The sequence below is a fragment of the Sander lucioperca genome, chromosome 16 (assembly GCF_008315115.2).
Source record: "Sander lucioperca isolate FBNREF2018 chromosome 16, SLUC_FBN_1.2, whole genome shotgun sequence".
Classification (NCBI taxonomy): Eukaryota; Metazoa; Chordata; class Actinopteri; order Perciformes; family Percidae; genus Sander; species Sander lucioperca.
In genome coordinates this window covers 5,789,276-5,805,556 of record NC_050188.1, presented here as the reverse complement: position 1 = coordinate 5,805,556, position 16,281 = coordinate 5,789,276, and the positions used below count along the sequence as shown (strand labels likewise).

The window sequence follows — 16,281 nt, the reverse complement described above, 5'->3', positions numbered from 1 at the left end:
TTGTAAAATGTTTCAGTGTTTACCATCAGACCTGTAGCCAACACTGTCTCTACTGCTAGCTACAGGAAGCTCATCGTCTCATTAGGGGCATGTGTCGACTTCAGTAAAAACTTAAATTAATAAATAATCTACAATTGATTAATTTATCCATTTAATGCCACTCGTCTTGCTCCAGGTGCCATTAATTGAATTGATTATATCGTTAGGATTTATTGTTATGCAGCTGGGGAGCTCTGAAAATAAATGAAAATGTAAAATAATAATGAATAATTCTAGGCCACATCGTCCTTACCGAGTTCCTATCATACCTTAATACTTTGGCTGGGATGACTGTGAAACAGGTATTAATTGCATTTTATGTGGCATTAAAAAAATGTTACTTAGTGAACCCTTTAGAAAACACGATAGTAGAAAATGGCCAAGCCTTTAAAAAAATATATATAGGTGGTTTATATTCATGGCCTGTTTTTAAAGATTCCCATCTTCAGTAGGAACAAATGGGCTGATGGCTGCAGACAGGGTAGGGAAGTCAGTAGCTCTCTGATGTAGATGGGTGCCTTATGGCATTTGTTTCTTGATTTAAGGTAGGATAAATAGATAGGATAAGACGCCATAGTGTCTGAACGTCCAGAGCTTCAGAAGTGATCCCAACAACCTCAAATTGGATTCTGACTTTGATGGGGAGCCAGTGTAAGGAAATGAAGTTCAGTGTCATGAGACCACTTGTACGCGATCCAGCTAGTGATGCAAAGGCCTCTGGTTTTGTATATAACTGCTCATGCTGTACATGATAGTGTTTGCTTTCAGGTTGCTTCGATACACAACCGCCACTGGTAGGCAGAAATGTAGCTGGCAATGTAGTCATGTGTGTAAAATGTATCTACGTCACCAGGGGGCAGTATTTGATTAGGTTTGATGGAGTTTGAGGGCATGGACAGAACACTGTGTTTTGAGTAGTATCAGACCAGTACATGCTGACAGCAGCTGTTTATTTCTGAATGCTTCATGGGGACTGAGAGCATGTGTAATCTCTGGAAATAGAACCACATTAGTCAGCGAGAACCCTGCAGATACACAAAACCATCTGAATTATGTATCTTCATATATTTTGAATCTTCGTGGCATAATGTATTTGTACTCTCCTTTGACCACTGTACTTGTACAAAGTCACAAAGAATGGTATTACATTACCCCTAATGCTTAGGGAGAGCTAGATGGGCTCATTATGCTGCCAGACTATTCAGAAGCTACCCTGTGCTTTATCTTCATTATTATAATTGCCTTTTTGCACTGACCTCCCTCAGCCCTTTTACCTGTAACTAGTTCATTCAGAATTAAATTACATCTCAACACACAGCCATTCAGATATTAATTGAATTTTAATAAGGAGACAATGAGGCTGCAAGTGGAGGGGAAGTGGAGGGACGGCGAGATAAAAAATGTACACACGTGCGTGCAGCTTGAAGGCCGAGCAGCAGTAGCTCAGCATTTTAGTGGAAGCACAAGCGGAGCAGTGGCTGGAAACCCCACATCGGTAATTAAAAAAAAAACATTCCCTCCGATTATGAGGTGGGTTGCAGAAATCAAGGCGACCCTCATTGGCTGTTTGTATTTCATTAACGGTTCTTCCTCTTACCTCCCGCAGTATAAGAACGCAGGCGTGATCGAGCTGGAGGCCTGTGTGAAAGCGGTCAGGGTGCTGGCCATTCAGAAGAGAGCCAGGGAGGCCTCTGAGTTCCTGCAAAACGCTGTTTACATCAACCTGGGACAGGTACGCTATCTGACTGGGAAATAAATAAATGCTATTCCATATTCCATAACGTGAGCAGGATGGTGTACAGTTGAATCATGGAGACCACAGGATATCTTACTATTAGCGAAAAAGCACAATGAAACAGAAATCTGACTGTGACTTTAGTGTTATACACTTGTGTAAGTTGCATTTTGGACCAGAATGGCTTTCCAACTAGTTGTGAAGTCACTAAATCCTTCTTGTATGTACACCTATTAAACTCCGGTTTAAAGTGAGCGCAGAGAAACTTTCCCTCTTCAGGAGAAGAATGTCTGCACATACATCATTCTTCACATCGAAGCTCAAATATCCACGTGAAGTAAAAAGAAGCAAAACAGACTTTTGAGTGGAGGGGGACTTTAATGTTGTCTCTGTAACTGCAGCTCTCAGAAGAGGAGAAAATCCAACGCTACAGTATCCTGTCCGAGCTCTACGAACTGATCGGCTTCCATCGCAAGTCTGCGTTTTTCAAGCGCGTTGCAGCCATGCAGTGTGTGGCTCCCACCATCCCAGAGCCTGGCTGGAGGGCCTGCTACAAGCTGCTGCTGGAGACGTTGCCTGGATACAGCCTGTCACTTGATCCCAAAGACTTCAGCAAAGGTACTGTAATCTTGGACACTTGGAGGTAGTAAGATATTTTGGACTATGTGGAAAAACTAGAGATGACAAATTTGTTATCAACCTTTTTTCCACCCAGTAATGTTTCACATCCAAACTATTCATCTCACATATTGCATGCTTGTTTGTTTGGTTTATAAAACATAGAAACATAGAAAATAGGGAAAAACGCCATCACAATTTGCCAAAGTCATGTTTTCAAATTGCTTGTTTTGACCGACCACCATTCTAATATCCAAAGATATTTATTTTACAACACTACAAAACAGAGAAAGAAAGCAAATCCTGTTCATATTTGTGAAGCTGGAACCAGAGAATATTTGGTATTCTTGCTTGATCATAAACTTCATAAAACTAATCACGTCATCTTATCAATTTAGCTGTAGTGTAATCTTAGAAGTTGAGAACGTTTCCAAAGTGTTTCTACCAACACTCAGACTCATGTTAAACCTCAAATAAAGCAGTGACGGTTTGAACAAGTTTCATGAAAATGTTGGTCATCTATTGTGAATGGCATCATTTCTTTATACGGTATTAAGCATGTGGCAAACAGCATATGCACTAGAGGATGGTGTGTCGGGACCCGACGGGCCGGGTTCGGACAGATATTTAGAAATGATGTTCGGGGTCGGGCTCAGTCACATCAGCGCGATAAGGCATTGAACATTTAAAATTTTAAAATTTTAAAAAGCTCGGCCTGATCCGCACTCTAATATGCACCATAAATAAAAAGGAAAAGAGAACATATAACCTAAAAATATCCCATCGGACGACAGAACCTGGCAGATCAATTTTTGAATTCTGCTGTCTTGGTCTCAAGACCAATCTTAAGATCAATTTTTGAAGGTCTCGTCTCAGAAACGACCGCATGTTTTACTGGGTCTTGTCTCGTTCTCGGATAAAGAGGACTCAGGATTTTATTTCAACTGCAGGGATTTCGCTAAATAGCCTGCACATTGTCTGATTTAGGCCTATGTGTTTAAAAACTTGCAAATGCAACCATTAACGTGACTCATATCTAATTTGTTACCGTAAACCCCCCTCTTCCTGCCCCCTTTACACACACTCCCAAGAAAGTGAATGCGGGAGAGAAGAAAAAGCTCTGGCTGTCTAACACAAATCTGGTCTTGGTGTTGACTCGGTCTCAACCCCTCAAAGTCTCGGTCTTGTCTCGGTCACGATACGTCTTGGTGATGACTTGGTCTCGGTTTAGGTGGTCTCGACTACAACACTGAAGAGAGGTTCCTTTTGTTTATGTGTATAGTCAACAGTGACAATGAACAAGTAGAACAGAGTGTACTAAAAACAAACTGAGGGATCGGTATCCTCCTATCATAGCTAGATTCATTTATTTATTAAGGGTCACGAGTTAAGTTGTGCTGTGTTAAAAGGAAAGTAAAGGAGGAAATCTCCCTGAATGAATAGGAAATGGAAAGCATTGCTTTATTCAAACTCAAGCTTTGCTGTCCTTTTCAAGAGTGCTCTTCCAGCGTGTTCTGCATTCAAGCCAGGACTTTTCTCGAGGAAAAAAAAGCCACAGTTGAGACGTGACCTGGGCTTTTGTAAACTCGTTGGTAAGGTCCTCTGTCATAGTAGTGCGTTCTATTTACCTCGGAACTCGAAAGCTGGAGCTGGGAATGACGTCACACCCGAGATGAATGCGTTCTATTTTCAAGTCGGATTTTCATTGTTATCATTAGCTCTAGCCAGGTTAGCCATTGTTAGCAATGCCAGTTTATAACCACACAATACGCTGTTATTTGTGCATCCAAACAGCGTAACAACATGTCCACAGATAGAAGTTGAACACGCCTGTTTGTGAGAGACACAAATAAGACAGAAGTGCTTATAACTGTATGTCACTACAGCTTTCAAAGCTGTTGATACAGGTGGCAGCCGTGTTGGATTTTGAACTCGGGCTACTGCGAGGTTGTTCGAGTTCCGAACTCGTAAATCAGAAGTTAGGGGACATTTTTCGGACTGTGACCTCGGAAAATCCAAGTTCCAAGTACGAATGGAACGCACTATAAGCCTTCTGGTTCTACAGACTGTTGACCCTTTGCTCATCGCAGCCACTCAATGGCAAGCGCTGGCAACACAAAAGACAGGGCTCACAGTGAATGGAACATCTCAGGGACATCCATACTGGATGCTGTTAAAGGACTTTTCCCAGATGGGCTGTTAATGTCTGGCCTAGTTTCCTTTTGTAAAATGAATAGAATCTGCAGATTGTTTGAGGTCAAATGTTTGCACTTAGACTCTGAAAGGATGCTTTAGATGGTACTCAGGATACTTTACACCAAGAGCACTTAACTATTGATGCCCTGGGCCTTGATATCATATGAGTATGTATCGTCGGTGTGTTCCACCAGGAATGTTTTCCTCCTTTATACGCTAAAAGTAAATCAATGTGTAATACAATGGCCATTCAATTCAGTTCAATTTTATTCATAGTATCAAATAACGAGTTATCTCAGGACACTTTACAGATAGAGTACGTCTAGACCACACTCTATAATTTACAAAGACCCAACAATTTCAGTAATTCCCCCAAGAGCAAGCATTTAGTCCGTTTTAACGCGTAAGTCTATTTCATAGCATTTCTTTTCTCACTTTCGAAATCCAAAATTTCAAAAGGAGCAGATGATTTGACACTTTATTGTTTTTAATTGTTTGTATGTGTGCATTCTAAACACAAATCTGGTGTCCAGTGTGCGTTAGTGACATTTGACAATTTTTGTCAAACGTGGCTGATGTATTTCCACAGAGCAACTGTCATCTCTCCAAATTTACATCTCAACTTCTACAACCAATAGATTGCTCCTAATCATAGGGCAACTTACAATTTAAATGTGCAATTTTATTATCATTTGTGAATAAAAAGAAACTGCCAAATGTTGTAATGAATCTGCAGAAAAAGGCCCTCTTTTGGTGACCTAATGTTGGATTTCTCAGTTGTGGAATTATGACAGACATAAAGGTTTGATTGTTTCCTCTGCATTTTGTTCAGTCAAGGGACATTTTCAAGACATTTTTGAAAGTCATTTATTTAGCAGGCGTTTTTATCTTTCACTACAAATGTCTCTACTACAAAAAATACTCTACTATAAAATACTTAAACAATCTATTACGGCGATAAAATGGTCTCTTGTGATCGAAACTGAACAAAGTCGAGCCATTTATAAAAAGAAGGATAAATGTCAGTGTTCTTTTTTCATACTCAAAATGTTGAGTATTGCTAGAGGGCAAACAGAAGAACCTTGGGATTCTAAGACATTTCGTCAATCGTCAGTCTATGTAGACTAATACTTATGTTTATATAAAAAGACTTAATACTCAGTAGTATCTATAAGTATCATTGTATGTCCATGTTAAATACTATTGTAGTTTAATGACCTAAAAGAGCACTTCCTTGCTCAGGTACAGGTCTTTTTATGGCAGTTGGCAGACCTGACAGTAGAACTGTTTTTTGGGACACAGTAAGGATAATTAGTGAATCATCAATAAAAAGTAAAACAGGAAGGAAGACGGGAGCAGAGGTCCCTGTTATATTGGTATGACACATAAACTTCACATATGGGCAGTCCCACAGTACATGTATGTAAGTTCACTTTGTTATAACGGAGGAGGTAAATGGGTGTCAGACAAAGTTGGAACTGGAAATGTTCCCTTGGTGCTAAACATATTCCTAGTTGACGATTTGAGGATTAAAATGTTGTGATGAGGTAGCAATATATCCCATACCCTTTTGCAAATTAGATGTTTTTTTTGCCAGTTCTTTAAGTAAATATTCCAGATCTTGGGCACTTCTTGTTATTTTCTTGTATAATAAAATCACCTCATTCAATTAGACGCACAAGTGGATGAATAGGGAGAGCATTATTCCATGAAACTTAAGGTACTGTAACATAAATTATCCACTCTGCTATATCTGCTGTATCATTCAAGTCCCAAGTGAGGCTTGGGTATCCACTCTGAGTCCCCACAGTGCTGATGGGGAAGCAGTGGATGACGGTTGTCTTTTGGCAGAAGGGATCAGGTGGGAGTTAATCAAGCAATAAGCTGAAGAGGCAAGTTCAAGTGAGAAATAAAATGGGCATCAATGGTTCATTCCAATAAGGCTGCTGTTCCCTGAAATACAGGGGAACAAAAGGCTTTTTAAGTAGCTCACAGACCCCTTTTTTTCCCACTACTCCCCACTGTTACCAGAAATGGGGACACACTTTCTTCCCCTTACATAGACCCATGTTTTTCTTCTGTTGCCACAGCAATTTTGGAGTATCTTTTCTTGTAATAATTTAAAGGTTTTATTATCGAGGAGAATAATCATGGCATGTGGCATCTCATCGCTCTGCACAGTAGAAAATTGCCCTCGTTTCATCAGAGGCGGCCCAGAGGCACAGCTCCTTTTTAAGTCAGGTTTTGCATGTTACAGTGCGACTGCTTGGCCGTGGCACCACGCTCGTTATCTTGGCGGTGTGTTAAGTGGATTGCCAGACACCCCCACTTCAGGTCTGAAAATACCACAAATGATGTCATTTTTTTGTGTTACGGTGAGAGAGTCGTCCTCAGAAAATCCGAAGTGTCCTTTTGGATTACTGTTCTCCAGATAAGCGCTGGTTTTGGCAGACAGGTGGAAGTCAGCTATTTTTAGACTGCTTAGTAGGTGCAGTTTTTATGACAGGAAAAAAATAGCTTACGAAGGAATTGCATTAAGAGTTTGTTCAGATGGCAGAAGAAGTCAGAGTGAATAATGACCATGGTAGAAAAATGCTGATAACTGAAAAGTATCACAGGCGTGTTTTGACTTTATTGGAAGTGGTATTTAAACTGAGGAAACATCTGAGTGTTTACCAACTATCCCCTCTTCCTCCCTCTGGCCCCCGCGGCCTCCTCGGCACATCTTTCCTCTAGTTTTCTTTCCCACTTAGTGAGTCAACAGTCGACAGCTGGGAGTGGAGCAGGAGATCTCGTAAGGGGGCTGAGGGTCTTATGTAACATTTGGTGTCAGGCTAGAATGCTATTAAGGTGTCTTGTGGAGCTCTGCAGAACAAACAACATTGGCTAAGTTAGCACCACGCTGGAGCACATGTGACAGGCAATGGGGGTACTTCAAGTTTAAGAGATGGCTCCAATGAAATGGTTTGCGTTTGATCCATATATGTGGTGGGCTTTTTGTGTGGAAGCATGCCAAATACAGACTTATGAAGGTTTGTCACACACTCGTTGCATCTTCTCAAGCAGTAATGGTTTTCACTGAACACATTCAAGAGTATTAATTAGTAATTATTAGCCATTGTGTGCTGAAATTAGGGCAGGGAAATATGGTTAAGAATATTATCACTAAATTACTTACAATAATTTTAGTGCGTGTGTGCGCGTGTGTAATATGCAAATTAATGTTTAGTGAATTGATCTGTATTGATAAATTTCTCACGTGTAAAACATAACTTCAATAATCTGAAACATTTTAGTTATTTTTTATATAATAGAGTATTTTACTGCTGGAAAGAGGGTCTTTTTTTTTTTTTTTTTTTTTTTTATAAAACTTGGCTGAATACATGACCAGAAAAAAACAGAGAAAAAGGGATTTGCTGTTCCCTTTCACTCAAAAGTTAGAAAACCTGCAACTACCAGAATGCACTGTGCTGCTCCAGACCAACTAACGGCACCGCTGGTGGGTGACTTACTGCGAGCTTGTCCACATTGACACAGAATGGCGGCCTGCTGGTAACCAACAATCTCGTATTTCAGCCAACAGTGCAACAGTGCACTAAAATCTGTTTCTGAAAACATTTTAGGCGAGAAGTAGGCAATACAGTAACCAAATCTTGTTTTATATTTCATCAGCACTGTCTAGTTTTACAGTTTAATCTGAGTTCTGTCTGGGTTTAAAAAAAGAGAGCGAGAAAGAGATGGGTGGCTCTCTATGCGGAAGTACAGTCTGTAGTTTGAGCAACAGGCCCTAAAGGGGCCACTTGGAGATTTTTCTGCTGGTCTGTAAGTAGGGGGGAAGTTTACCATAGTTAATTTACACATGCTACCAACATTATTATGATACAAAGCTGGTTGAATATTGGCAAAGTGTCCCTTTATTTAAAAACTACTTAAAATCAATTACTGTAATGGGAGTAAAATAATAAAGCAACATGATCATGTTGCACAATATGATTTTGCTAAAGTGGACAATTAATTCTATTGACGTATCACCCACCCCTAGTTGATCTTGACAGTTTATTCTGTGGCAGTTTAATTAGTAAAGGTGCACCAAGGCTGTGTTTTGGAACTGAGACCATTACAGAAAACATCAAGATGTACATATTGTTGAGTAATGTCATCAAATGTCTCCTTCTGTCCACCCAACAAGTGAGCTACAAGTGTAGAATATCATCCTACAGGTAGTCTTGGTGCATTTCTACTAATCTGGTAGGACAGCTGTGTAACATTAGATGTCAGCAATGAGCCTTGTCAGCCTTGTGAATGTGAATTTCTCTCTGCCATGTCTCTCTCAGGTACCCACCGAGGCTGGGCTGCTGTTCAGATGCGCCTCTTACATGAGCTGGTGTACGCCTCCCGTCGCATGGGCAACCCCGGCCTGTCTGTGCGCCACCTGTCCTTCCTGCTGCAGACCATGCTGGACTTCCTGTCCGATCAAGGTCAGCTCACAATAAGGCTTGAAAGCACTAATATTACACTTCTGTGGAATTCAAGCCCTATGAGGTGCTTCCAGCTTCATGTCCAGCCTTCAAAAAATATATATATATATATCTAGAAACAGCCAGCCTGTCCTTTGGTGATTGCGGCATTATACCTTGTGCTTAATAGTATGCGATGCACAACAAAGCCAGCTTTTTCTTGGCGGGAGTGCAACATTGTGCTCTGACCAGAAATCCTGTGCAGTCAGATGATAGGTTTTTTAACTGAAGCAGTGTGAGCCAGACGGTCCACTGGCCACACAATAGAGGCCAGCGTAATCCGTGGTTGGCTACGGAGCATGAGAATGGAGGGAGGGAAGGAGGCGAGGTATAAACAAGATGAAGCAAGCTCCCAGTATAAAATATTAAACCTCAGCAAAGGGACTTCTGCAGCTGTGTAAGGGTGCTGCTTATACTAGCGTTCTTAGAAACAGTCCTGCTGGAATGATATTATTACTCTCTATAGCCTTACAGCCTTACATAAATCAAGGGCTAGAAAAACGCTACCAAATGATGTAATTACTACTGCTACTGCTGAATGCTTTCTCACTTTAGAAACTGACCTTTTTTTTGCTACAATAAAACACCATTTCATATTTACTCAGTGTAACTTTTGGGGCTCAGAGGCGCTGCCTTTGATTGCCTCTACTCCTGTCTGCAGTGTGTTATTATTAATGTCAGAGCGGCTATTGTAGGTTGCTCTAGTGGAATAATTCTCTTTTGATGTGTCGTCATTTATGTCAAGCATAGAATAGAGTCGGACAGCAAAGGACTTTTATGGCTCCGCTATAAAAGTCAAGGAATGAAACTTTCAAATTAAACTTTCAGACATTTGCAGGTCTTTAACCCCTATTTTCCACCGGGCGCGTCTGCGTCAATCGCAGTCAATTGCAAGTCAATGCTAGATATTCCACCAGCCGCGCCACGGCGCGTCCCAGAAGCGTGTGTGAAGCGGCTCTCCCGCTCCGCTGAAGATGCGCGCCAGGTCAGTATCGTTTGTCTCCTTTACAACACCACGGACAACGATAGATTCATCTTGGAGGTTGAAAAACATAAAACGGCCTCACGTATATTTTTTCTTTTAAGGACAACACCAGAAAAGAGAAGGCATGGAGTTTAATTACAGGAGCGCTTGGAGTGGACGGTAGATACTAGCTCAATAAACACGCGATTGTTCTGTAAAGTACTTGTAAAGAAAGTACAATTTACGAGTCGGGCAGCAAGACTCCTATGGGTGACGTCAAGCGACTTTAACGTGCCCGCAAAGCATCCCGGGAAGGCGGCGCTGCATTTGAAAAAAATGCTGCGCGTCAAAAAGCTGGCCGATGCCCATCTTTATCCTCTTTAACCTAATCCGTTGAACGCAACGCGACTATCCAGTAGAAGTAGACGAAAATCTTTCAAACTGACCTTTGTCGATCTGAAATGAAGACAGATTCAGCAACTGAATGGCCTATTTCTCGCTTAAAATGTTTTCAGAAACACGTTTCGGTGAACTATTTTCGTAAAATATGAGATTGTATTCCGTCCGAGCCGCCATGACAGTCGATTAGAAATTCTCGAGCAGCCAGACCCACGTGACCTGGCCTTCCCTTGGCCTTTGGAATTAAAATAGCCCCACATCATCACATACCCTTCACCATACCTAGAGATTGGCATGGTTTTATGTCTGTTAGCCTAATAGATGCACTGAAAAAAACAACTTGTAAGATTTACTTAATAAAATCTCTGTAACAATTTGCACGAACCTTTTTTAAGTAAATATTACTGCTGAAATATCAAGTACAACCCACTTGCCAGTATGAAGTAAAAATGACTTACCACTGAACTAAACTTTTGTAAAAATATTAAGTAAATGTTCTTTAATTATATCTGCATTACAAGTTATATTTATTTTAACTGAGTAAAGTCAATTAAATATTTTCATATACAAGACATTGCTGTCATCAAAATATTAAGTAAATCTTACATTTCAGTGATATTTACTGTTATGAAGTAAATAAGTAAATTTTATTAAATTTTTTCTGTTTGACATTTTAAATTACTTTTACTATTCACTACAATTATGTAAAGGTTATTCATTTTGTTTTGATAAAATTTACCAATAAAAAATCATTTTCTTTATGCATATACTTTTACCACAAAGCACGCAATTGAAATACAATATATAATTAAATGTTTTATTTTTGTTATTAACACCAGAGAATCACTAACATGTACAATTTAACTGTTAACATGCATTCAAAGTGAAGCAGCATACAAAAATATAACATGGCATGATTGGCATTAATGAAAAACATGGATATTCGCATTGATATGCTCTTGCTGTTTTGAAAAAATTTGAGAAAAGAAATTACAGTATACACTGCATTTCAATTTTCTTTTCTCCCCAAGGATACATAAAAAATAAAATAAAAGGCCATATCACATGACAAGAAGGTGCTTTTTTTTAAACATTCAGTTAAAACCTTACAACAGTGCAATTGGAACATTCAATTCAGTCAGCACTCTAAACTAGTGCAAGTATGCCATTAAAACAATGCATTAAAACATTTTGATCTACAGTTTAAGATGATAAACGTTTCAAATAAAGAATAAAACAAGAACTTTTGTATTACCCTTCATCTGTAATAAACATCAATGACCAGGTGCCATTGTCAAAATGGAAAACATTCAAGACTGTCAAGTTCCCACAAATAGTTGACCAGGGACAAGCTGAACTGTACAGCATAAGACAGCAGCTTTAACTTTAAGGCTTGTACTTTTGGGGACAGCTTAATCCCATCCAGTTCCAGGAACAGTTTCTGAAACACCTCAAAAGTGTAGCGCAGTGTCGGGGGGTAAGCAAGGTTGAGGGCATAAATGAGCCCCATTAGCAGTGTGCAAGCTTTAGCGGCACTGCCGCATCCTGGCAGCATCTCCTTGCCTTCAAGCATGATGGACACATCCACTGGGTGCTCTCCATCAACACCATGAACCACCAGGATCTTGAGGATGTGCTGAGTGGCATCACTGCGGTTGTCCTCCTGCATACAAAAAAATGATGACAATCCCATTGAGAAACAAAAAGTGACTTCATTATCTGGGGATGAAGACGCTAAAAAGGAACATCATTAAGGAGAGCTCAGATTATGTTACATTTAGTTAAATCTATTTTACAGTGAGCCAATATTAGCAAAACATTTGTAGAACACAGACACAAGATGGCTGCACTGCACAGATGGTAGCCCCCGAATAAATGTTACTTGAATGTAATCATTACAATGTCAACATAAATTGTGTGCCTCTGCACCTTTTCTCACTTACTTTAGCTTGCACTTGAATGATAACACATTACAATTTTAATCCTTGTCATTACAGGAAACATTTACAGAAAAATTTAAAATCATGCTTTACCAGGCAATCTTCAAAAAGTTCTTCTTCTTTCTCACCAAGGTAGAGTATGAGGCTGCGGATAATAGCTTCACGTCTCATCTCAGTGCTTTGGTTCTGTGAACACATTAATATTGTGTTAATAATTGACCATTATTTATACACAATGAATTGTCAAATGAGAGCATGCATCTGCAAGGAAGAATCAGTCATTTAAGTACACATAGCATGTGTAGAAAGATGGAGTGTGCAGGGGCATAGAAACTACCAAGTGTGATTTCAGACTTTCAATTCTACTTTACTCTGATGATTCTGACATATGTGAGAAGCACAAGGTAACATTTTTCTACTGGGTGTAGGCTGATGTTCCATCTATTAAGGTGTACATTATCAATTTATGTAGTTGTTTTGTATAAGGCAGATGATGTTAAGAAATGTAGCTATCATTGAGTGTGAGGATTTGTGCTGTGCGTGCATTCATATTGGGAAGCGAGGTAAAAAAAGGGAGACAGAGCAGAGAAAACGTAGCCTAGAAATCTAGACGCACCCTAGTGGCAGCAAATTTATTTTGCCAGGGGGGTCTAGGCACTCTCCGTTGGCTTGCGAGCTGGAAAAAACAAATTTTGGTCAGGCCAGTCACATCGTGTATAGAGTCGGTGGGCAGGCTTATGGCTGCTGCTGCTGCTGGGAACAGCGGTCTTGTGGAAGACTTGGAGTTAAGCTTTTCTTTGAGAAAAGAACAAAGAACAGTACTGAAGTTTTTCTTAAAGGAAGATGTTTTCAGAGTTTTGCCGACCAGATACGGCAAAAGTTTAATCAACTAGCGTTACTCTGGTTGGTTGTAGCACTATCCTATTACATGCAGAGGGAATTTGAAAGACAGTTTCAGGCTCAGATTGAGCCCTGTCAATGGTGAGTTCCCAGACCCAACATCTGGATGTGTGTCTGGCTTGTCAGGCTAGAGAAAACGCACAATTTTTACCAAACACACCTGACTCAGTTTGTCCAAGAATGGCCTCAGCTTTGTCCCCACGACTCCTCCCTTGGCCTTCATCAGGGCAATACGTTTTGGTGTGAAGTGGTCGAGTTTGTGCATGAAGGTCTGCTCCAGGGAAATTGTAGTAATCCTCCTGAATTCCTCCTTTATCTGAATTGAAAAAAGATTCACAAGTACAACATCAGGTTAATGGGCCAAATGTGGGACAAATGTGTGCGAAGTGCACCCCAACCTGTCCACTGTATTGGCTCGTGCTAAGAATTGGGTCCCTCTGTAAATGAACAGACACAATTTGATATTAAAACAATGATTTTTAAAATATCAAGAATAGGGAAAAACAACATTATGTCATGCATACATAGATTTCTACTTGCCTAAATGAGATGAATGTTGTACCGTAGACCAGTCACTTGTTTACACTGCAGTGGCTCCTCCAGCAGCATATCCTGGACCTGACATGACACCACAACTCAATGCTGAACTGTTCTGCTTCCTGTAAATTGAAACATATATTTATAAGACTTAACAACAAAATACATATGAACTTCTATGTGTATGAGCAGAAATAACTTAACTGACAAGACTGGACTTGCACGAGAGGCTTTCTGTTCAATATTCAATCAAGTTAAATATACCGAGGGTTTAGGAGGATCTACTGGCAGAAATGGAAAATAATATTCATAACTATGTTTTCATTAGTGTATAATCACCTAAAACTAAGTAAGGTTTTCAATTGAGGACTTTTACTTGTAGTGGAGTATTTTCACAGTGTGGTGTTAGTACTATTTGCACTGCGTCTGTCTGGTACAACTAGCTTGGATCATTTACTTGCTGTGCTGTATTCAGTAAGAACGGCTTGACCGTTTTTTTCACAGTCAGCATACACACAGACCAAGCCAGTATGTTTTACATTCATTTTTGTACGTTTAAAATAACTTAACTAGCTAAGCCACTGAAATAAACTTATGAGCTTATCATCACCGGCTAACGTTAACCTGACGGGATCACGTTTTCTGCAGAAACGCGGCAAATTTAACTTCATTTCCTCTCCTCTACTTTTCAATAAGATATTTCTCTCTTTAGCATCTGAAAGTGAAATTAACAACGGAGCTTTCCTCCACATTTTTGACGCGATTTTTTTTTTTTTTTCTAATCTTGTAACTTTAGCTAGCTAGTTAAAAGTTAAACCTTACTGTACAGAAATAACCCTGATTAAAACAGTAACATAACGTAATTTTGCATCAAGCAAGCAGAACCAAACTATCAAAATGCACGCGGTATATATATTATCACAAATGCAAAACAGAAAATCGTAAACTTACCTTGGCGTTGTACCTGAGGTAACCGACCATGTAGTGTGAGCAGCGTCTCCGTGGACCTTCACGTTAACCGTCCTCTCTGGCTCGTTTGTTTTCCTTTGTGCTGATTGGCTGAAAGTAGCGGGTATCCTGTCTGTCCAAATGCGCATGTGCAGATTCAAACACATGCTACACTTTTAGATTAAATTTTACTCAGTGTTTTCAGGTTTATGTGCAGTAACGATTAATCATTTAAATAACATGAGTAAATATGTAATAAAAGTTACTACTCTTACACAGCTCATCTATTACATGAATAACATTCAAATGTAGTTAAGAAATTCTAGTTCTCACTGAATCTTAATTTTATAATGTAAAAATATTTTTATTATATATATATATATATATATAAATAATATAATAATGAAATATTTACTAAAATGTGAGGGGTGTACTCACTTTTGTGAGATATTGTACATACGAATTACAAAGGACATTTTAAATAGGATGAGTTTCAGAAATAGAAAAAGTGAAATAAAATAAAATGAACACAACCAATAACATTGCATAAATATCAGCCAATGGGATATTTGCACATGGATGATTCTGATATTTGGTCAATATATTTCTGACTTGCCTGCTGTCCTGAACGCAAGCAAGAGACCTAACCCTAACCCTGGAAAAGAGGCAAGCCTGTGTGCCTAATGATAGAAATGGGTGACACCATATTTGGTCCATATACAGGAGAAGTGCTTTTTATAGGGAAGTACCACATATAAGAAGTTCTAAAGCTTTGAAAATGAGTTTCCCCTTGATTCCATCCAGATGAAAATACGGTGACATTTTCAAACAGTACAACAGGGACCGATGTCATCAGATGATACTTCATGGAGCAAGTAACATTTTCACTGATAATGAATTTTTGTCTTGATGACTGGTAATATCAAAGGAGCTATTCGAAACGCATGCATGCCATTGTGTGCGGGAGTTTTTTTAATTTGTTGGAGCTACTATAAAAACAAGAGTGTAATTGAAAGGGGAACTAAAAATAGAAAAAGATGATTAGAAGAGCTTGAGATGTCTCTGATAACGTCATATAGTGACGTTGGTTGTTCAAAGACGCATTGAGTGGATTTAGGGCGATCTATTGGCAGAAATGGGATATAATATTCACAACTAATCACCCGAAACAAGTCATTTTCATTAACTTAGAATGAGCCCTTCTCCATAGAGAGTGGGTCCTCTCCCACGGAGTCTGCCATGTTGCACTGCCTTGTTTCTACAGTAGCCCAGAACGGACAAACCAAATGCGCCTTTTTATGTTACCTAAAGCCCACCGTGGGTTCTCCTAAATGCTTGGAAAGGGAAAAGTAAGTGGAGGGGTATTCAGTTGCAGTTGCAATCTGTAACCTCACTGCTAGATGCCACTAAATCCTACACACTGCTCCTTTTGAGTCTCGATCATTTTGGCACATCTTGATTTCACCGCCTTGGATTGTAGTGAGAAAA

At 39.6% G+C, this 16,281-nt stretch overlaps 1 protein-coding gene across 4 annotated transcripts in view; it reads left to right on the top strand.

The window, feature by feature from the left end:
- Positions 1-16,281, top strand: part of trappc9 (trafficking protein particle complex 9) — a 278,262-nt gene that overhangs the window by 13,115 nt on the left and 248,866 nt on the right. For all 4 annotated transcript variants that reach the window (XM_031278503.2, XM_031278502.2, XM_035992820.1 and 1 more), the window contains 3 exons: positions 1,646-1,771; positions 2,176-2,392; positions 8,923-9,066. In XM_031278503.2, the coding sequence (XP_031134363.1) occupies positions 1,646-1,771; positions 2,176-2,392; positions 8,923-9,066 (487 nt within the window). The remainder of the gene's footprint in view (positions 1-1,645; positions 1,772-2,175; positions 2,393-8,922; positions 9,067-16,281) is intronic.